The sequence below is a fragment of the Orcinus orca genome, chromosome 7 (genome assembly GCF_937001465.1).
Source record: "Orcinus orca chromosome 7, mOrcOrc1.1, whole genome shotgun sequence".
Lineage (NCBI taxonomy): Eukaryota > Metazoa > Chordata > Mammalia > Artiodactyla > Delphinidae > Orcinus > Orcinus orca.
The window spans coordinates 48,619,626-48,641,893 of NC_064565.1; the positions used below are offsets into that span (position 1 = coordinate 48,619,626).

General features: G+C 37.1%; 1 protein-coding gene across 12 annotated transcripts in view; it reads right to left on the bottom strand.

Annotated features, from left to right (window-relative positions):
• The window catches only part of WDSUB1 (WD repeat, sterile alpha motif and U-box domain containing 1), a 76,745-nt gene extending 64,423 nt beyond the window's left edge, over positions 1-12,322 (bottom strand). For 5 of the 12 annotated variants that reach the window (XR_004481542.2, XR_004481543.2, XM_004266286.4 and 2 more), the window contains exons 1-4: positions 12,163-12,322; positions 9,488-9,943; positions 7,456-7,640; positions 3,403-3,495 (exon numbers count right to left, since the gene is read on the bottom strand). Coding sequence is in view for 10 of the 12 variants with exons in the window: in XM_004266286.4 (XP_004266334.1) it covers positions 3,403-3,495; positions 7,456-7,640; positions 9,488-9,885 (676 nt within the window). In the remaining 2 variants the exon portion in view is untranslated. Of the gene's footprint in view, positions 1-3,402; positions 3,496-7,455; positions 7,641-8,047; positions 8,260-9,487; positions 9,944-11,550; positions 11,724-12,115 lie in introns of those variants that run through there. The other 7 variants (XM_033421833.2, XM_033421834.2, XM_033421832.2 and 4 more) reach the window with 7 other exon arrangements.
• Positions 12,323-22,268: the final 9,946 nt, after the last annotated feature.

Below are 22,268 nucleotides of genomic sequence, written 5' to 3' on the forward strand. Positions count from 1 at the left end.
AGACAACGTATGAAAAGCTTTGCTTTCGAATTATTAAAGATATGTTGTATTTAGAACATCCACGTACATGACTATATTTATGGTTTCTTATAAGAATTTCACCTTGATAACAGAAGGAAGAGGGAGGATAGACCAGAGAAGTAATAGAACTCTTATCTTTACCAGCATGTCACCGAATACATTAAAAAATTACTGAATGTAACTTAACAGACAATAAAGTAAATTTCCACAAAAAGAAATGTATTTGTTACTTCGTAATAGCAGACCGTTCTCTATACACTAGCATAATGACAAAGATTCTCTCCCTGACCGAACTCTACCCAGGCTCTTCTGAGATGCCTCCTGGACTAGGCCTTGACCTTGGCCTACAAAGACTTTAACACAGTTTCTAAGAGTTCAAGGTTGCATCCCTAGGATGACCCTACCCCCCTTATAAAGTGCCTGCCTGGGAAAACTCAGGGCTGCCAAAAGAATTTACGTTTATTCCAGCCAACACCTGGAGATAGAGCTCCTGTCTCCCTGGCTCTGTGAGAGGGGAGGAGCCTAACTTCCATAAGTGCCAGTTACAAACTCACATGCGTTTCACATGGACAAATTCCTCACTTCTTGCTTTTTGTAATTTTTTCACTTCCTGGATGCTACGGAGCCCCCATTTACCCCTGCTTTATTCCCTCATTCTCCCTTTAAAATACAGTCACCTCTGTATAAACTGAAGTTAAGCTCAGTTCATGCTGGACACTTGCAATAGTATATTACTGATTAAAATCTATTGCAATAGTATATTAAAATCCTTCCTTACCGCTTTAACTAGTGTTCAGCTTTGTTCATCTCTGGCAATAATTTTATAAACAATGAAATATAACTCATGATTTAGCTAAAGCTTATTAGGTAACAAATAATAAAATAAGAATATTTTTGGGCATCTGAAGCAAGATGGCCAACTGACCATATAATTTCAGAGTTCCCATTAAAATGATAATGAAGGAATTAATAAAGATATAAATTCACATCAAATGAAGAGAAGGGGAAGGGGGGCATCAGGAAATGAGAAACTGAAACCAATTTTGGAAAGGCAGATGCAAATTAATTGACGAGATTATATATAGAGAACAGCTTGGGGTGTAAAATGAGGGGGCTACAGCAAAGAAGTAAGCTAATCTTCCCTAGAAAACCCCAAAAGACTTAGGACTATTAACAGAAAACCCCAAAAGACAACTATTAAAAGCCAAGGAAAAAGAAAGTCAGAGATACAGACCTGAAAACAGAAAAATTAACTTTAAGTCTGTTTATAAAACAATATCTACCTCCCATCCCTCCCTGACCCCACCCATAGTATGCTGCATGAAAGCTAGATGCTTCTCCCCAGGATGAAGGAAAACAATGACTGCCTGGGGAGCTCGATGGCAGCTCCAGGGCAACACAGACACCCACATTCTCTAAATCTCCAACCCTTCCGCAATAAGGGCCAATAGTCCACCTTCTTATCCTAAAGAGAAGCCAGCAAATACAAACAACCACCATGTGCACAGAGCTTTTAAACTTCTTCTTGTTGTTTAATTCTTGAAAGTAAATGGAATACTAAGGATCATCAGGCATTTGAAGAAGGTAATCATATGAAAGAGAAAGATCAGGGTAAACAAAAAAGGGCCCAAGAGCAAACAAAGTTCATTAGGAAACAGAAGGGAACTTAAAGCCAAAACAAAAAGCCTCTAATTGGTATCCTGAGAGTTTAGACAGGATCTTGCATTAAATGGAGGACACTAGGAAAAAGAAACAAAAAAGATAAGCATTTGGAAATTGAAAATATTATTGATGGCATTAAAAAATTCAAAAAGGTTAAAAGATAGAGCTAAGGAATTTTTTCCTAAGATCGAAAAAATGATAAAGAGATAAATGTGGGGGGAAAATAGACACAGTGAATCAAGTCAGGAGGTCCAACACTCAACTAATGGGAGTTATAAAAAGAGAAGTAGAGAAGAATTAGAATAAATGAATACTGTATACCAAAAATGAAAGACATAAGTTTCCTGACTGATGAGTCACCTGAAAGAATAGTACAATGCATGGGGGAAAGACCCACACATGCTCAAAAAACAATAACTACAATGAACAAATTTAAAATGTGGTGGTACATTTCTCCCAAGAAGATATACAGATTGCCAACAAATACATGAAAGGATGCTCAACATCACTAATCATTAGAGAAATGCAAATCAAAACTACAATGAGGTATCACCTCACACCGGTCAGAATGGCCATCATCAAAAAATCTACAAACAATAAATGCTAAAGAGGGTGTGGAGAAAAGGGAACCCTCTTGCACTGCTGGAGGGAATGTAAATTGATACAGCCACTATGGAGAACAGTAGGGAGGTTCCTTAAAAAACTAAAAAGAGAACTACCATATGACCCAGCAATCCCACTACTGGGCATATACCCTGAGAAAACCATAATTCAGAAAGAGTCATGTACCACAATGTTCACTGCAGCGCTATTTACAATAGGCAGGACATGGAAGCAACCTAGGTGCCCATCGACAGATGAATGGGTAAAGAAGATGTGGCACATGTATATAATGGAATATTACTCACCCATAAAGAAACAAAATTGAGTTATTTGTAGTGAGGTGGATGGACCTGGAGTCTGTCATACAGAGTGAAGTCAGTCAGAAAGAGAAAAACAAATACCGTATGCTAACACATGTATATGGAATCTAAAAAAAACAAAAAAATGGTTCTGAAGAACCTAGGGGCAGGACAGGAATAAAGACACAGACATAGAAAATGGACTTGAGGACATGGGGAGGGGGGAGGGCAACCTGAGATGAAGCGAGAGAGTGACATTGACATATATACACTACCAAATGTAAAACAGATAGCTAGCGGGAAACAGTTGCATAGCACAGGGAGATCAGCTCGGTGTTTTGTGACCACATAGAGGGGTGGGATAGGAAAGGTGGGAGGGAGATGCAAGAGGGAGGGGTTATGGGGATATATGTATATATATAGCTGATTCACTTTGTTATACAGCAGCAACTAACACAACAATGTAAAGCAATGACACCTCAATAAAGATGTTAAAAAATAAATAAATAAAAAATAAAATTTGGTGGTGTAAACAGGATTTAGAGAAACTTTGAAAACCATCAAAAAAATTGAAAACAGAAAAAGGAGGAATGTGTGAGCAGGAATGTGTGTAGTGGTAGTGGTGAGGTCATAATCAGTAGTGTGCATATAATCTCTAAATCATGTATATGTATTACTTTGACTAAAAGTTCTTAAAATATATTTTTATAATCACTTTTAGATATCCAGAGTTCTTTAGTGAAAAAGATTAAGTAAAATATAAATTTTACCTGAATCACAAAAAATCATTTTAGAGAACTACTAGTTGAATACATACCTAAGGTATGGGTAAAGGAAATAACCCAAATTTTGATCTGGCAATCCTGACCACATGATGCCAGTCGAAAGAATTGAAGACCTTGTTCTCCACCTAAAAATATAAATTTGTTACAAATAAATACACAAGAATTGTTAAAACATTTAAACCAAAAAATTTTCAATTTCTTAACTCAGATCTGTTAATTCTATTCATTTAACCCACATTCACAGGCAATATTAATTATATTAATTAATTTATACCATATAACGAAATGTCGGTTAAAGAATTTCTTTTAAGCAAGGTACTTCAAAGGATTATGACCTTAGCCCCTGAAGTTGCGACAACAAAATACCTTTTTATTTCCCTTCCACTAAGGATATAATTCAATGTTGCAAGGGCCAATATTGAGCCATGAAGCCTAGGGCACCCTCCAACCCAATTTTAGAGTCTATGAGGTTAGCATCGATGGAAAAAATTAGGAAGAAAAGTCAGTTATGAGATGAGTGTTAAATGCTTAATTGCTCCCAACTTAACTTTTTTAGGATATGTTCACTTAAAAACTTAGTCTTAATTCACATGGAATGAGACTGTTTCCCCATTTGATTTAATCAAGACAAAGACTAGAATTACATAAATCCAAAACAACATCAATTCAGTCCAACAGATTTGGTGGAAAATATTACACAAATCAGGGAAACTAATCAGTTAAATTTGGTGTTACAAAAAAACCGCTAGTTATGCTTACTTAAATACTTTCAGTGTATCATTATCTACCCACTAGATAAGTTCCTAAATATTGTGGGTAATGTAAATATTGGTATCACCAACTCAATTTTATATGAATTCCACCTAATATCACAGGTCAAAGGAAATTTCAGCATTCATATGCAGTAAGACACAATTAAGAAACCTACTACCCATCTTAAGATTGCACTCCTGGACTTCCCTGGTGGCACAGTGGTTAGGAATCCGCCTGCTAATGCAGGGGACACGGGTTCGAGCCCTGGTCCAGGAAAATCCCACATGCCGCGGAGCAACTAAGCCCGTGAGCCACAACTACTGAGCCTGCATGCCACAACTACTGAAGCCTGCGTGCCTAGAGCCCGTGCTCAGCAACAAGAGAAGCTAACACAGTGAGAAGCCCGTGCACTGCAACAAAGAGTAGCCCCCGCTCACCGCAACTGGAGAAAGCTTGTGTGCAGCAACAAAGGCCCAACGTGGCCAAAATAAATTAAATAAATTTTTTTAAAAAAAAGATTGCACTCCTGTTTTGTAAATATTTAGTATATGGTATTTAATTTATACACCTGGGTATGTAAAATAAATGCTTCCTATGGACTCCCTCTGTTTTGTTGAAAGCACATGTACTTTATTAACATAAAACAAATTAAAATTTCTTTTTCACTGAAAGTTTTTCTAACTGCATGGGACTTCCACATTTCAACAGCATTTTTGTTTTTGTAGCACAGGTTCAGCCAAACAGCATCCTTTCTCAGAGATCTTGATGGATGTAAGCAATTCCTAATAATCATTAAATCTTTTTAAGGCAAAACAGTTTACCCAAAAATGGCTGAGAGTAAAATATTTAAGTACTAGACTCAGTTAAGAGAACTTTTTTTCCTATTGTTTCTAGACTAAATAAGATCCTTAAGTTAATTCAGAAGTTTCTTTCAGTAGTAAGAATTCATCTAGGACAATGTAAAATTATAAAGCTTAAAATATGCCTATCCTTGAGATCCAAATATAATATTTAAAAATAAACTTTTCTTCAGGAAAAATATTTAAATTGTAATAATAATCTAATCCAAACTGTCTTTTCACTTAAAAACTGGAGAGAATTGAACATTCATCCTCCAGCACAAACAGTATTATTTTTCCTTATTTGAGCAAAATGTCACAAAGACAGAAGATTCAATATGTCATAAGTATTTACAGATATTAACAAATACCAAATTAAACAATAACAAGTTAAAAATTACATACTTTGTCTTTTAAGAAAATACATAGTTACCACAAATTCCTATAATAATCATTTGTTGGTTTATATGCTTTAAAGCATATATTGATCTGTTTCAGGGAATTTACACATAAGGTTAATATCTATTTTAACAGAAATTGAACTAAAGAAAGTACAGAAGGGACATATTAGAAGTATATTGAGAAATATACTCTACAGGCAGGGTAAGGATGTGAGTATTAAACTTATTTTAGAATCTCACCAAATTTTCTGCCTAGTTTAGTGAACCTTTCCAGGACCCATGAGCTGCAACCCCTCTGAAGATAGAACAAGGATGTCCTTAGTTTTACTCTAATATCACTATAAAAATGGTATTTTAATTGAAAATCTTTTTTTCAGGTAACTTAGAATCAAAAAGGAAACCTAAATCTCCCTATGTTTATATAACTCATTAAAGATTCACTGAGTGCCTGTAAGATTTTGGAGAAGGTCTCACAGAATGGAAGAAATGGTTCTTGTCTGTTACAAGCTGGTCTTCTTAGAATAAAATAGCATAAAACAATATATTAAAAGAATAAATTATAAGTAAATTAGGTAGGGAGTTTAATATAAAAATGGGTTCATGAAAAGAAAATCTGTCAATCTGCTATATGATACTAAAAGGCTAAGAAAACAAAAACAAGAAATTTCAGCAAATCAATCTTATTCATCAGTCTGCATTTCAAGGCCTATTATATTCCAAGCACTGTAAATAAAACAGACCCAGGCCCTGCCCTATGGAGCTTACAATCTAACAGGAAAAACATCATTAAACACTATCCATATAAATAACTATATAATTAAAGCCTGTGATACTTCACTAAGTCCTATTTTAAAAGAAAAATAAAGCGTGCAAATAAAGACTGTATCAAAATACTTTAGACTGTGTGCAGGAGGTAAGAGAAGGGGAAACTCACCTGAAGTGATTTTTTTTTTTTTTTACCTGAAAGCTAAAGGATGACTAATAGTGAACCAGGTGAAGGGTCCACATGTAAAACCCTTGGAAAAATCTGAAGAGACATTCAAGGAATGAAAGGAGGCCAGTGTGGCAAGAGAATGCATGAAGCCAAGTGTGATTTGGGATGAGGCAGGGAAACAGAATATGAAGGTACTTACAGGCTTTGTGTTTGGGATTTGGTATTTTATCTTACCTTAATCATATTTTAATATGCCACTGATGGTTTTGAAATAGGGGAGTGCCAAAGCCATCCTGCTACTGGACCTGAGCTGTCCAATAAGGTGTAACTCGCCACACATGGCTACTGAACAGCTGAAGTGTGACTACTACAAATTGAGATGTGACATAATACGCACACTAGATTTCGAAGACTTCATACCAAAATATAGTAAAATATCTTACTGATATTTTACTATCAATTATTGAAATAATATTTTAGATATATAGGGTAAAATATGTTAAAATTAATTTCACCTACTACTAGAAAATTTTAAATTTGCATACGTAGCTCACATTATATTGCTATGGGCCAGCACTGGTCTGGCAATAAGACTGGAGCAGCCAAAAGCAGAGCTTCATCCTAACACAGAAGATGAAAATAAAAGAAGACAACTTCCCAATTCACTGTATTTATTTAAAACCAAGAGTCTATATTCAGGAGTTTTTGTTTCTTCTTTTTCTGAAAACTAATTGTATTGTCAAATGCTTTATAAATTTATGTTTTGAAAGATTAAATTAGTAAACGGAAAATGAAACCTGTTTCCAATTTTTACACTTCACATTTCTATTTGAATATCAATAGACAATATTTCAAAAATCACAGTAAAACCAACAGGGTTAAGGCCTCTACATTACCGGACTCAAGGAATCCAGATCTGCGGCACCAAGTTGAGTCAGCCCCTACATATTTTCCCAAAGATCCTGATTTTCCCTAAAAAATATTTGTGATTTCATTTTGATCAAAAAAGATAAAGGAGAAGGATGATTCCTTGAAAGGAATGAATTAAAAGGGCTTGTTGTTTTACTAATGATGAAGTGAAAATAAGTAAAAGAATGAAAAGTCACATACAAATTGCAAATGGGAATTACTAGTGCTTACAAGAGTAAAATAACTAACCAGAAACTGGCTGTGAAGAAAAATCGCAGCAGGTCATTCCAAGATCATGTGCTTTTTCACTATGCAGACACCTCATTTTATCATCCCACACTGTTAAATCTCCACACGAGGAGCCAGTGACAAAGAAGTTTCCATTAGGAGAAAATGCACAGGCCACCAAGGAGCCATCCTTAACACTAGCACATCTGAAATAAAAGCAAAAGAAAAGGGAATTTTCATTTCAGAGAATCTTTTACTTTACATTGCAATCTCTAACAGCAGCTTGATATACTAAAAAGAGGATAAATGGCTATCACAGAACTAGAGATAAAAGGCAGTAGATGCCTAGAGAAATAAAATGTCATTTATGTGCTTGCTAAAAGTAAGAGGATTTAAACATTATCTTAACCAAACCAAAGTCGACAATATCTTCATACTTTTCCATATGGCAAGTCAGTAGGAACATGTTAAAATCTACAAAGCTTAACAAAAAAAGCAATAACAACCAACAATATCAACTACAGTCACATTTTTTTTTTTAAAGATATAACTTTTTGATTGAAAAACATGTTACTGGGGTCAAAAGTACTTTCAACTTTTGTATTAAAATCACCTAGAGGGCTTCCCTGGTGGCGCAGTGGTTGAGAGTCCGCCTGCCGATGCAGGGGACACGGGTTCGTGCCCCGGTCCGGGAAGATCCCACGTGCCGCGGAGTGGCTGGGCCTGTGAGCCACGGCCGCTGGGCCTGCGCGTCTGGAGCCAGTGCTCCGCAACGGGAGAGGCCACAACAGTGAGAGGCCCGCGTACCGCAAAAAATAAATAAAAAATAAAAAATCACCTAGAAACAACAAACAGCAAAATCACCCAGGAACTTTCATCCCATCTTCAAATACCAATTCTTTATGTAAAGAAAATGCTGTGAACAAGTTAAAATTATCTAGAGAAGATTAGGAAGCACTGGCCTAACAATATTAATTATTTTCTCAATTAGGAAAAACTGGTAAAAACCCAACAATTAGTGCAGTGTCCTAGCCAGTGCTTAAATCTACTGCAGTGTACCATTTTTATATCATTAATTACATACATTAGAGAAATAATGCTAGGGAGGCAGAATTTATCACCCAATAAGTGAAAAAGATTCGTTAGCTGACAGCTGTATTTCATTCACACAAAATAACTTAAAGGCATTTCATTCTTCTTGTGCTTTCTCTTTAAACTGTTTATTAACACCACTTAAATCACATCACTTTCTTCAATCCAAAGACCCAAATCTAAATGAGTAACAGTTGTTTACCAGCTACCATTTGTGCTCTGAGTGATGCTGGGGGGTAGGGCGAAAGGAAGGTACATTAAGCTATTTTAATTGGTAACACTTGAAAGTTTACAGTTTTTAATTATTTAATGTCACGTTAAAATGGTTAAAATGTTTGATGTTATATATATTTCACCACACTATAAATACATACAAGTGCATGGGTTTAATGTTGGTGAGTTGCAACACAACATTACCAGTGTAAATTAATTGATGTACTTTTATCCAAAAGGAGTTTTTTAAGTGATTTTTTTTTAAAAAGAAATGATAACACAACATCATGCTGATCACAAGGTTCCTTCTTCTGGGCTTGGTCAGCAAGAATCCTAGTCAGGAAAGAGCTGTGTAGGTGAGATTTACCTACATTACTTTATTATTGAGAACACCTGAGCCACGAGTGACAAAAATAAAGCCTAAAATTACTAAATTTTATTCAAAAGACTATTGTGGGGTTTTTTTTTGGCCGAACTCTTACCCAAAAAATCCATGAAAGTCTAACAAGATTAATCTTATTTTACAAAAGAGAGACTGGAAATTTAAAACACTCAGAGCCAAGCAAATCTACTTTAAGAATCATATGTTTTTATGACCTTCAGAAGACAGGTCAAAATACTTTTCCTTGTGATGTCTAAAAATTATCTGCTTCTTAACGTCATCAAAATATTCTGCCTTTTTTTTTCTTCTTTTTTTTGTGGACCTGTTAATAGGATTAAAAACGGAAAGCCGTTTAAATATTCCTACCTATATAACTTGTATGACTGTGCATTCCACAAAACAACAGTTCCATCAGCTGCCCCTGATACCAAACAAGTGGAGTCTGGGGAAAACCGGCAAACCCTCACGGGGCTACCACTGGGCTGTTCCAACACTGCCAAAGTCTGTCCGTTTTGAGTATCCCATAAGACAGTGGTACCGTCTGTTGAACATGAAGCCAAAATATGTCCTGAAGCGGAGAAACAGCAGCAGTGGACAGCATAGGTGTGAAACTTCAATGGAGAATGTGGCAATTCACTGAAGTCACTCAGGGAGTACAGGTGAATTGTTTTGTCCAAGGAGCAAGTGGCCAAGAGGGAAGAGGACAAGGCACAGCAGTTGACATCATCATCATGATCCGCTAACGTGTGAATTAGTTTCACCATGTTCTTTACTTGAAGTAAAATATCCCGCAATTTTTAGACAGATAAAGGTTACTTCATCCTAGGAATCAAATAAACGCAACTCAAATCAATATAAAAGAGCCAAAATCAATTAACTTGCTCGATGAAAGCTCCTACATTCACATTTTTAAAAGACAATATATTATACCGGGGGTTAGAATAATTTGGAGAGAAATAAAACATTTTAAGACTATAACCTCTGATGACTATCACAATCACCAGTGCTATACCAATAAAATTCCATAACTCCTGAAAAGGAACCTAGTCAAATAACTTCAAACTGATTTGACACTGAACATCCAGAACCTTGGGTATTTATTTCACCTTTGAAGACTTTCCCTTAACTAACTGCTACTCAACACTGCCTCATTCCACATCAGCTAATCTCAGCTTAAAAAGATTTTTCACTACTTAACAAACTCTGTTGCTCCTTCCACAGGACGGAGCCAAGGCTATTGCTCTGCCTTTAAGATGCAGAATTATATAGTTCACTCATAAAAAAGGAACAAAAGGTTTCATTCACAATTTAAGTGGCAGTGTTGAAAGCTATCATGTCATGGTTTGTCATCTTTTCCGACAAAGAATAAAAAGATATAAAAGATTTGAGATGAAGAATCAATGTAATAAATCAAGGAAACCAAAAAGAAAGAGTGGCGAAAAATGGACTTAGCTGGTCTGCACCTAAGAACAAATTTACAAATTTAGAATAAAATCCAAACTCCTCACCAAGACTTACAAAACCCTACATGGTCTGTCTCTTGCTTGCCTACTTCTCAGACCTCAACTCCTTCCATTTTCCCTCACCCTCCCTCTTTCCAGCCTCCCTGGTCAAAAGGATTACACCTAAGATCTTCACAAAGTGGTTTTCTTATGCGTATCCCCTGCTTTTGGGATCTAATTTTACATTTCGATTTCAATTTCAGTGTCCTTCCTCAGAGAGAGTTTCCCAGTCTAAAGTAGCCCCTCTACAGGCTAGCACATCACCCTATTTTAATCCTCAGTGTAGCAATTACCACCCTCTGACATATTTATTACTTGTCTCCCCTCACTAGAAGGTAAGCACAAACCAACGAAGATCGGGTCTGTTTCGCTCATTTCTGTATCCACAATATGTAAAACGTAAAACAGTATCGGCACCTAATGTGGTCAAATAAATATTTGCTGAATTAGCATTTTCCCCCAAATCCAGTTCTAGGCTTTAAACATTATATGTGAATATAATACAAAATGATTGGATAACTAAAAATAAAGCTACTAATACTAAAAAAAAAAAAAGAAAGAAAAAAGAAAAAAAAATCTGACAGTGGAAAAATGGTGTAGAACGAGGCAATAATCAGCCCTGAAGGGACAGGCGTAACTTTGAATTGTAAAATTCATAATACCTTGTTCTAGTATTATTTACAGAAATCTTCCCAAATAAATGGAGCGAGCCTTTTCCAACATTTATCTTATCCCAAAAGTTCAGCCTCTTTTTTCAAACAAACTTCAATGAAGTCTAAAAAACCAACCAACCACCAAAAACCCTGGTAGATTACCGCCTAAGGTATTGCACTGGAAACAAACGCCATCAGGAGGTGCTTTCTAGGGAACTCCCAAATCCCAACTGTGCAAGTGCACACGGGTAATTTTCCAAACAAACTTCCTCACCCTTGTGGCGCTCAGCTCTCTTTGCAGTTCGAGGCCCTCGAGTCGCAAGGACAGAGACGCAATCAGCTGAACTCTTTGTTTTGAAACGCGCTCTCAAGTCTACCCCTACCTGGTGTGGTAGTCCACTTAAACCTCAGCCTTCAGGCCAAACACTCAATTTCCGGTCATATCCCGAATCAACTCGCCAGTGTGAACACACGCATACCCATCTAATGCAAGGCAAACCCGAAATGTGCCAAGAATCCTCCAACATAAAGCTCGAGACCTACTCCCACCGCGCCCACGCGGGGACCAAGGATTTGCCCAACTGTGAGAGCCAACCAGGCCCCAGCGGACCCGCGGCAGGAGCGCGGCCGGCGGGGAGCAGGGCCTTCCGGGGCGCGGGGACCGGCGCTCGGGTTGTGGGGGAGGGATGGAAGCCAGCTGGGGCTTTCACGCCCCGCCGGGAGACGCCGCCCGGCTCCCAGACCGAGGCCGCAAAACCGTGCATCGCTCTGGTCAAGGTCTCAGCAGGTCCCTGTCGCGCGCTTAGAACCTGACACCGAGAAACGGAGGGTTTAGACACCTCGAGCAGGGAAGTTCGGCGGGCTGACCCCAGTCAAGGTCCCCCACCTGCCTCCGCCGCTGTTAAACTGGCCCATGGGCACTGCCCCTTTCACCTCGAAGACCCACGACGGCGGGGATCATTGCTCAGATGCCGGCGAGTGGCGCAGGGCACGTAACGCGCAGGTGAGGCGGGCGGAGCCGACGCCGGCGGACGTCCTAAAGCGAAAGGAAAGCCCCGCCCCCCCGGGAGGCGGCCTGCGCCGCGGCGCATGCGCGCCCTTTCGCTTTCTAATGAAGAAGTTACTAAAACCTGGCTCTAGGATAAAAATGAGTCCGGATTTCCTTTAGTTGAAATTTTTTTCTGGTTGCTGAAGCTGAGGTCTCAAGGTCTAGCGAGTGCCTGAAATGTGATTTTATGCCCCCTTTAACTCTCCAGTTACTACAGCTGAAAGTTTTTGAGCCTCCTTCCTCTGCTGTATTTCTTTATCCTGCTCTGTCTATTCTGTGACCTCCCTGATTGGTCTCTTCTGTTTCGGCCAGCTCTGACCTCAGTGGTTCATGACTTATGCCATCGCCTTTGTGCTCAGGTTACCCAAATCTGTCTTTCCAGGGCAGGCTGCTGGAAAGGATATACTGCTATCACCTGAACCCGATGTGCATTTCTTATAGCGTTTCCGAGCGCCTCCTAAGCTCACGTGGAGCTTACACCGTGGTTTCCATGTGTAATTGATTACGAACTGGTTTTGCCAGTCCCTTTTGAGGTTAAAAAATTGACCAGAAAAAAGTTCCTCGGCGTGCTAACACTTACGAACTAAGTGCACGTCACAGTGTTGAACCATGTTCAGATTAAAATCAAAGGTACAAAGAGTTTTCTTCAGCGAGGAAACAGTTAAAAATTACAAACCTGAGGAAACCAAAGTCACATATTTGAAGAGTAATAACCTAAAATACTCAAATTTAAACATGAAATTGAGATTCGCTGAAGATTTGTAATGAAAAAGACAAAGGGAAAAGAGGAGATCAAAATTCATAATTTTGAGATGTTCCTGTGATTTTTAAATTGATTAACGAGTGCATTATGACTGACACTTTTAAACCTGATTACAGGCCAAAGTACTGCCAAAACAGTATTTTTCTAAAAGTAACTTTTTGATTGTATAAATAATAGAGCTCTCTCTAGGAAATATAGAAACTATAAATAAGAAAAACAACTAATAATCACACCACTCAAAAATAAGCCACTCAGATACATTTACTTTCAGTCTTTCATGAATAATAATATCAATAATTTTACAAAAGGACCTGCTAACTACCTTTTTCAACTTAAACTTGTATCCTGAGCATTTTCCACGTCTAAAATTTCTCAGTAGTGTAATTACTGTTTCCGCCTAATGGTCCACAGCCCCAGAAACATACCATAATTTACTTAACATTTTCCCAGTTGTTTCTATATTTTTGTGCTTATTATAGATAATACTGGATTCAATGACATTGTATATAAATATTTACTTTAATGAAATTTGCTAAGGAAATTGTTAGAAATGGAATTACTGGGCATAAGGGTGTAAATAGTCTTAATAAATATTGCCATATTGCTTTTCAGAGAGGCTGTATGGTTTCACCTCTCAGCAACATATGGTGGTGCCTGTCTCTCCACATTCTTGACAGACTTGAGTAATTTTTTTTTAATTTTCACTAATTTGATGGGTAAGATTTGTTATAATATTCTTCAAGTAGAATATGTAAAAGAAACCCCTGACTACACAGGCCAGTAATTTAGCATGGAGCTCTCAAGCCCAGTATGGTCAGTTTTGCAGGACAGGCAGTTTCAAAGCAGGAAGCTTTATTGTAGCTGGTCTCTGGTCTGTGAATTTGCAATTTGGGAGATGTCAATTAAAATATCTTGGCAATATATTAGAGAAACATTTTAAGAATTTATAGAGATCTTTGATCACATGAGTGAACTGGTTATCCTACTACATAGGACAGAGTGTCAAATAACTGGAACTTTGACTTGGAACATTAAAGATTTGAACACTTTATATATTTTGTGCTCTAATTATGTAACTGTGGTCAATAATTAATCCTGTTTTATCATTAATTTCTAGTTTTGTTCCTTGTAATAATGCTTCTTGGGGAATATAGAAAACAATTTTAAGTGGTATATTTAAAGGAAAACTAACTTTTCAGTTAAATAATAAGCAATACATGCTCTCCAAATACAATCCAGTGGGAACAGAATAGGTGTGAATCAGTTAGTGAGTCAATGATTATTCCAATGTTTAGTTGAGAGTAACCAAGAGCTCAAAGGAGAGAGAGATGATAGGCACTGAAGTAATTAGAAAAGGTGGGTGTAGGGATGAGCTTGGGAAATACCCAGTTTCACAGTAAATACTCAGGAATGCATTTGGGTTGTTCTGCTTTGCAGGCAAATAAGGCCAGAGTTTCCAGAACCATCAGGCAAGGTAGAGTACAAGATGTAAAAAACTCCCTGGAGGTGTTCAGTTTGCAAAAAATGTATCAAGCTCAATATATAGAATACATGCATTTGTGTGTAGTGTATATTAAACTTCAAAAAAAGTTTCTAAAAATATCCATGAGAAAGGCCCAGGGATTCTCTCATACTGATGCAATCATTCACTTTCCACACCTGGTATTATCTACAGCGCTACCTCCCAGCAGAGAGGAAGCTGTAACTGGGTGCAGGCTGTGTTATCTTCTGCATTATGGAATAGTCTCCGAATTCCCCTTATCCTTTGCCATTAAATAAACTTTACACCCTCTAACTGGCCATGTTCCCATTAATCCACCCATAGTCCTGGATGCCAGCCAAGTAATAAGAGTTCGCTAGAGTTCTTTCAGTTGGTGTTTCATACAGATAGAAGAAAGACCCAGGGGCTGCCAAATGAGGATGAGGAAGGCTCACACTGGGCACAGTGAGAGCTGCCTGATGATAGAAAACATACATGTAGCTAAAAATAAGCAGACAAGAAAGAAATGTGATGGCATTTGGTATCTGTACATGCTAAAGAAATTTTGCAGTTCCAACTATGCCTTTTCTTCCTCTTTGGTACAAGAAACATTCTTCTTGTTTATGGATTTTTATGGACTTTTATTTCCTATAATTAAAATTTTTCTTTTATTTCTTCTGTCTCATCTTCTCAAATTCTTTATTTTCCAGTATCTTGTTACTAATGCTCCACAAGAGAATTCAAGATTTAAAATACAGTTTTGAAAAAGAAACCCACATTTTTACTTTCAGATTCCTGTTTTTTTATAAGAATATAATAGACATTGTATAATCAAATTCACTTGATAATAGCCCAACTTACAGAATTAATATTAATTCAATCTCTTTGTCATAGGTCTATTTAGATTTTCTCTTTCTTCTTGAGTCAGTTGCAGTACTTTGTATCTTATAGGAATTTGTCATTATCATCCAAGTTATCTACTTGGTCCATAGTATTCACTTAAAGTCCGTTTTTGTTTCTACAATGTCCCCTCTTTCATTCCTGACTTTAGTAATTAGTCTTCCCTCTTTTTTCTCAGTTGGTTCAGCTAAAGCTTTGTCAATTTTGTTGATCTTTTCAAAGAACCAATTTTTGGTTTAATTAATTTTTTCTATTCTTTTTATTAATTTCTGCTCTAATTATTATTTCCTTCCTCCTGCTTGCTTAATGCTTCGTTTGGTCTTCTTTTTCTATTGGAAGGTTAGCTTACTGATTTATGATTTTTTTTTTCCATATAAGATTTACAACTATAAATATCCCTCTAACCACTGCGTTGGCTGAAGCCCTGTAATTCTTTGTATTAATAAAATCTACCGATCTTTTTTAGGCCGATCACAATTTGGGTCTCAATAATAGCATAAAGCATTGTCCACACAAATCCATATCAGCCCAAAGTTTCACTGGGTCAAAATGCACTCCAGCCCCTCCACTTTCTTATTGGTTGTGTGTTTTCCATCATGAGGTTTCTCAAAAGCGGTGTCTCCCCTTTGAACCTAAGGTAAAATATATTAGCAGTCTTTCCTGACCATGACACATTACTACAGTTCAATCTACTTACTTTGCCAAGACCCTCTTCAATTGTGCATTTTAGTTCTTTTCCAGGACCATTTCATAAGTGATGGGATACAGAGAGGTAAGATATTATGCCCTACAGGGCCTATTTTTTTCCTTCTAATCCAATGGTTTAATAGCCAGTCTGCATCAGGATAGCCTAGGATATGAGGCAATTACAATGAACCCTAATATCTTAGTGACTTAAAATAAGGTTTATTTCTTGTTTATGCTATGTGTCCATTGGGAATTATGTTCAACATAGTTAATCAGAGACCTGGGCTAACAGAACATGAGTCATTTTGAGCATTAATAGTAGCTGTGCCAGAGGGAGAGGAGAGAAATTAAATACTTGGCCAACAAGATGCACATGATAATTATATTCAGATCTCTTTGGCCAGAACTAGCTTGTCAAATGGCCTCACTCAACCACAAGGAGTATAGGAAATACAATTCCATCATGTGCCCAGGAAGATGTCTTTGATTTTATGGTATTAATGACTATACCAGATGATAGGTACTCTCCTCTTAGAAAGGAAATGAGATCAAAGTTAGAGACCAGAGGAAAGCAATCTGGAGACTTACAAAGAAGTTTTACTTTGTACCAGATAATCCCTTCTTTTTGACCTATTTAGTTCACCTGGGACGTCTTAGGTCTTTTATTACAGACATGAGCCTCTTTAACACGTCCCAGGAAGCAGCTGTATGCTATCAGAACATTACTAGGCTTCAAGATATGATTATAAAGTAATATGACCTCATATTTCATGAAATATAATCCAACATATACGTGCAATAAGAGCTATCCTTTTCAAGGCAATCATTTGGAAAATTCAAACATTTATTCCAGCATAGCTGCTACCTAAAAGATATTTAGAACCTGGATTTTGGCATTGCTTTCAGAGAGTATAGCTCATTCTTTTGAGTATCTTCCTTGATGGGAAGGCTTTATTGACAAAGCTATACTGAGTACCATTAATATGTCAGACATTATACTAGATACTGGGTGTTTAAAAAATGTGTAAGACACAATCTCTTGAGAAGCTGTGTCAGTCAGGTGAGAGTGGGAGATACACAGCCCATAACAGCAATACCCTTAGTTATGGGAGAATATGAATTCTAGCTGCTCACAGGAAATTTGAGTGGAGGACTAAGAAAGCCAGTTAAATCCATATATAATGGACAATTATCTCTTGTCATAAAATAAAAGCATGTCGATAAACACATGACTCATGAAATGTGCAGAATTCCAATCAGATAGCTAGAAATAATTTTAAATAGGCAGAACTGGAAAATGTGATAATCAAGGAAGCTGAGATATTTCATTTTCTCAGGAACAAAAAATGGGGATAAGCATCATGGAACAGAGAAAAGGGGGAGTTTGAGGGGTAAAATATGCTGTTTTGTATGTATTGTCCAGGAAAGAACCCCAGAAGTTGTCAGAGACTGCATTGTGGTTTGCTGTGTTGTGGAGAAGGGCTGATTCGCCTGCCCTTACCATGCCTGGATAAAACACTCCCAAGCATATCTCATTCTCATTGTGTTGAGTCTATATGCTCACCTAGTATATTTCAGATAATTCAGTCTCTTTCTTAGATATCACGATACTGGAAACCTGGACATGGTACTTTAGCTAGTTGAATGGAATCTTTCCCATCATAATTTAGTTGATGTGATAATGGCTCTGATAGTAACAAAATTCTATAGGAGTAAAAAGTAACTGCCACCTGGGGGTGGAGGGTGGGAAGGAGAATAGAGGAAGGCACAAGTAATAGCATTTAGCAGGTGGTGGGTGGGTATACATTGTGTTCTGGAGTTATTTTGTGGGATGAGTAGCCAATAGGGAAGAGAGGATGGGGTTATGATAGGACAAAAGACTAAGAATAGGCCGAGGCTAAGTCTGAAGAGCCTTTAATGCTACACAAATACCTTTTTAGCAAGGGACTAACAGAATCAGATCTGGGTTCAAGATGGCAGAGTGGCGGACAAAAGGAGGATGACTAGACTGATTTCAAAACTTCTTACAACAATGGAAAAAAACATTGGGAAAGACGAGAGAGCCTAGAAATAAATCCTCGCAAATATGGTCAAATGATTTTCAACAAGGGTGTTGAGACCACGAAATGGAGAAAGGAGTTTTTTCAACAAATGGTATGGCAAAAACTGGATATCCACATGCAAAATAATGAAGTTGGACATTTACTTTATACCATGTACAAAAATTAAGTCAAAATGGATCGAAAACCTAACTGTAAGAGCTAAAACTATTAGAAGAAAACATAGGGGGAATGATTTATGACTTGGATTTGAAATGATTTCTTGCATAGGACACCAAAAACATAGACAAAAGAAAAAAACAGACAAATTGGACTACATCAAAATTAAAAATTTCTGTGCATCAAAGGATATAATCAATCAACAAAGTGAAAAGGCACCCCATGGAATGGAAGAAACTGTTTGTAAATCATATATCTGATAAGGGTTGTTAATATTTAGAATATATAAAAAAAAACTCCTGTAACTCAACAACAACAAAAAACAAACAACTTGATTTTAAAATGGGCAAAGGACTTGAACAGACACTTCTCCAAAGAAGATGTGCGAAAGAACAACAAGCAAGTGAAAGGATGCTTATCACTAACCATCAGGGAAATGCAAATCAAAACCACAGTGAGAGACCACATCACACCTGTTAGGGTGGCTACTATCAGAAAATAAACAACAAAACAAGTGTTAGATGTGGAGAAATTGGAAACTTGTGTACGCTTGGAGGGAATGTAAAATGGTACAGCTGCTGTGGAAATCATTACGGTGGTTCCTTAAAAACTAAAAAATAGAATTACCATCTGATCCAGCAATTCCATTTCTGGGTATAAACCCAAAAGAATTGCAAGCAGAGTCTTGAAGAGATATTTGTACACCCATGTTCATAGCAGCATTATTCACAATAGCTATAGAGTGGAAGCAACCCAAATGTCCATCAACAGATGCATACATAAACAAAATGTGGTCTATACATATACAATGATATTATTATTCAGCCTTAAAAAGAAAGGAAATTCTGATACATGGTACAACATGGATGAATCTTGAAGACATGTTAAGTGAAATAAGTCAGATACAAAAAGACAAAAAGTAGAATGGTGGTTGCCAGGGGCTGGGGGAAGGAGGAGTTACTGTGTAATGGATATAGAGTCTCAGTTCTGGAATGGATAGTGGTGATAGATGTGCAAAAATATGGATCTACTGAACACCCCTGAACTGTACACTTAAAAATGATTAAGATGGCAAATTTTATGTCATGTATATTTAACCACAATTTTTTTAAAAAGGGAGGATGGCTAGAGAGAGAGAGGCATGTACATATATACACTACAAAACATAAGGTAGATAGCTAGTGGGAAGCAGCCGCATAGCACAGGGATATCAGCTCGGTGCTTTGTGACCGCCTGGAGGGATGGGATAGGGAGGGTGGGAGGGAGGGAGACGCAAGAGGGAAGAGATATGGGAACATATGTATATGTATAACTGATTCACTTTGTTATAAACCAGAAACTAACACACCATTGTAAAGCAATTATACCCCAATAAAGATGTTAAAAATAAATAAAATAAAAAGGGAGGATGGCTAGAAAAAATGAGATACTGGTACTTAGCAAATGATGAGGCCTAAACTAGTATAGTGGCAGAGGGAATGGAAAATTGGAGATAAATGTACACCATAGGAATTTTAGAGGAAGATTCTTCAGGATGTCATGGAGAGATGGGTAAAGTGAGAAGTCCAAAGGAATTCTGAGGTTTCCTACCATGGGTAGCTAGATGTATGTTGATTCTGTTAACCGTGGTATGGAATACAGGGGAAAGAGCAAGTGTGAAAAGTAGGAAGACAATGAGATCATTTTTAGATTGTTGAGGTTGTGTTATCTGTGTCATGTCCTAAGATAGAGTTTGAGGTCAGAAGAAGAATATAGTGTGTATTTATTGATACAGGAATCATCAATGATAAGTAAGCCTGAGGTTTTCCAACTTCTAGGCAGACTGTGAATGTTATAACTAGGGGTTTTATGCGATTTTTAATGACCCAAATAGTCTCAAATGAATGGCACGTGTGCCTGTAATTATGGTGTACAAGGTATTATTTTTTTAAATGCCACTGCTTTGTAAATAAAACTCTTCAAGCATTGCGACATGGAAATAAAAACAACAATAACAGTTGTACATAATAGTGAAAAGATTGGGAACCACTACAGAGGTAATACTTGAATCTATATGAAGATGAGTAAGGAATATAACTTTTATTCCAAGTTTACTTAAGACATCAATCTGTTATATTCAAACCTGGGTTACCCCACATTATAAAATGAAGTTCCTTTCCACTTGTCTTTCATATAATATGACTCTTAACTTACCTTAAGGATTTAGACATATTTTATGCCATCATAGCACCAGTCCCATAATGAAAAACATCAACACCAAAGGATGAACTGCAATGAAAATCCTCTACCTGTGGAGGATACTGCATCGCATGCTGTAAAGTGCTGAGTTAATCAAAATAATGGGTAAGATAATAAAATTAAGACTGGAGCACCTCCAGATACTAAATCTTTAGCCAGGGTAATTGTAAGGCCAGCTTCATTTCTTACTCTTATTTCAGGAATTAGTCTTGTGTTGTAGTCTAATGTCTAAAAACATTTCTTTTATATACTTTGTTCAGTTGCCTGATTGCTTACAGCAGGAGGCTAAAGATAATTCCAGTTCCTTCCTCATGTACAGAAGTGAACTTAGTGTTCAATATTCTTTTCAGATTTTGATTCCATAGCAGTGTAACTATTTCTAAATAAACTAGAATACATTCATCTCTTAAAAATTACCATCTTGTTATTATTCCATAACACTACCAATGCTCAAATTAGTTTTGGATATTTTGGTGAGAAAATGCATTCAAATAATGTTCAAAGTAATCAAGAAAATCAGTCTTATGTTCTGAGGAATTTTATTTGAAGGCCAAAGACCTTACCAACTGAAGCTTACTAAGTTTGCTGCCAATGCGTAAATTACTCGACCTTTTTGGTATTGGTTTTGTCATCTGTAAAATGTGCTATATCCTGGCCTATATGAATGGGGCCCTCTGGAATTGTGCAGCATGTAGCCTGAATTGCTGCAAAGCAGTAGCCCAGGCTATATTAAGATGCTTTCATCTGAAACAAAATATTCAAATCAAAATTGCTTATGCAATAAATTATCTCATCTAGCAAAATGTTCAGAGGTAGTGTGGCTCTAAGATTAATTTGATGGCTCATGTCATCAAGAACCCAAGTCCTTTCCATCTCCCTCACTTCCCCCATCTTCAGCATTACTGTTGTCATCTCTCAGGTTTGTCTCTGCATAGCTGAATGATGGTTTCAGTAGCTCCAAGCATCATGGCCTCCTATAACCATCTCCAAAGACCAAAAGGGACAGAAATTCTCCTCTGAACAATTCCCCAGAAGACTTCTCACATATGTCACTGCCCAGGATTATATCACATGCTCATTCTTTAAGCAATCACTTTCAACAGGAATGGAATTACCATGATTGGCTTACTAATTAAAAGGTTTATCCTCCTGGGGCTAAAAAAGTGCCCACTTTCCCATGAAGTTTACAGCCAACCAACATCTACAGAGTGGATGGAAGGAAGAAGACAAGACAGCCAGCTACTGAATAGGCAATTAAAGTGTCTTCCACATGAAAAACACCTATACAATAAAAAGCTATTTAACTTAAGTGAAATAATAGATGTGAAAGTAATCCACAACTCAATTATTATGTAAATGTTATGCCTTAACCTTTAAATGGAATCATTCAGTATATTCACCAGTTATATTTACCAGCTAAATTTACCATACTTGGTTACCATACCAGCTAAATGTTAAAAAAAGCACATTTTTTTGCAGAGATATTATGATCTATAGATAAGGAAGATGACAAAGATGTTAGTCTTCCCAAATTCTACCAACCAGAGAAAAAAAGCACTGTTAATGTTTTATACATCCCTGCAGAAAAACAGCACTAACATTTTAGTATATGCATCCCAGCAAAGTTTGCCCCATGCTAAGTGCATTAAATATATTT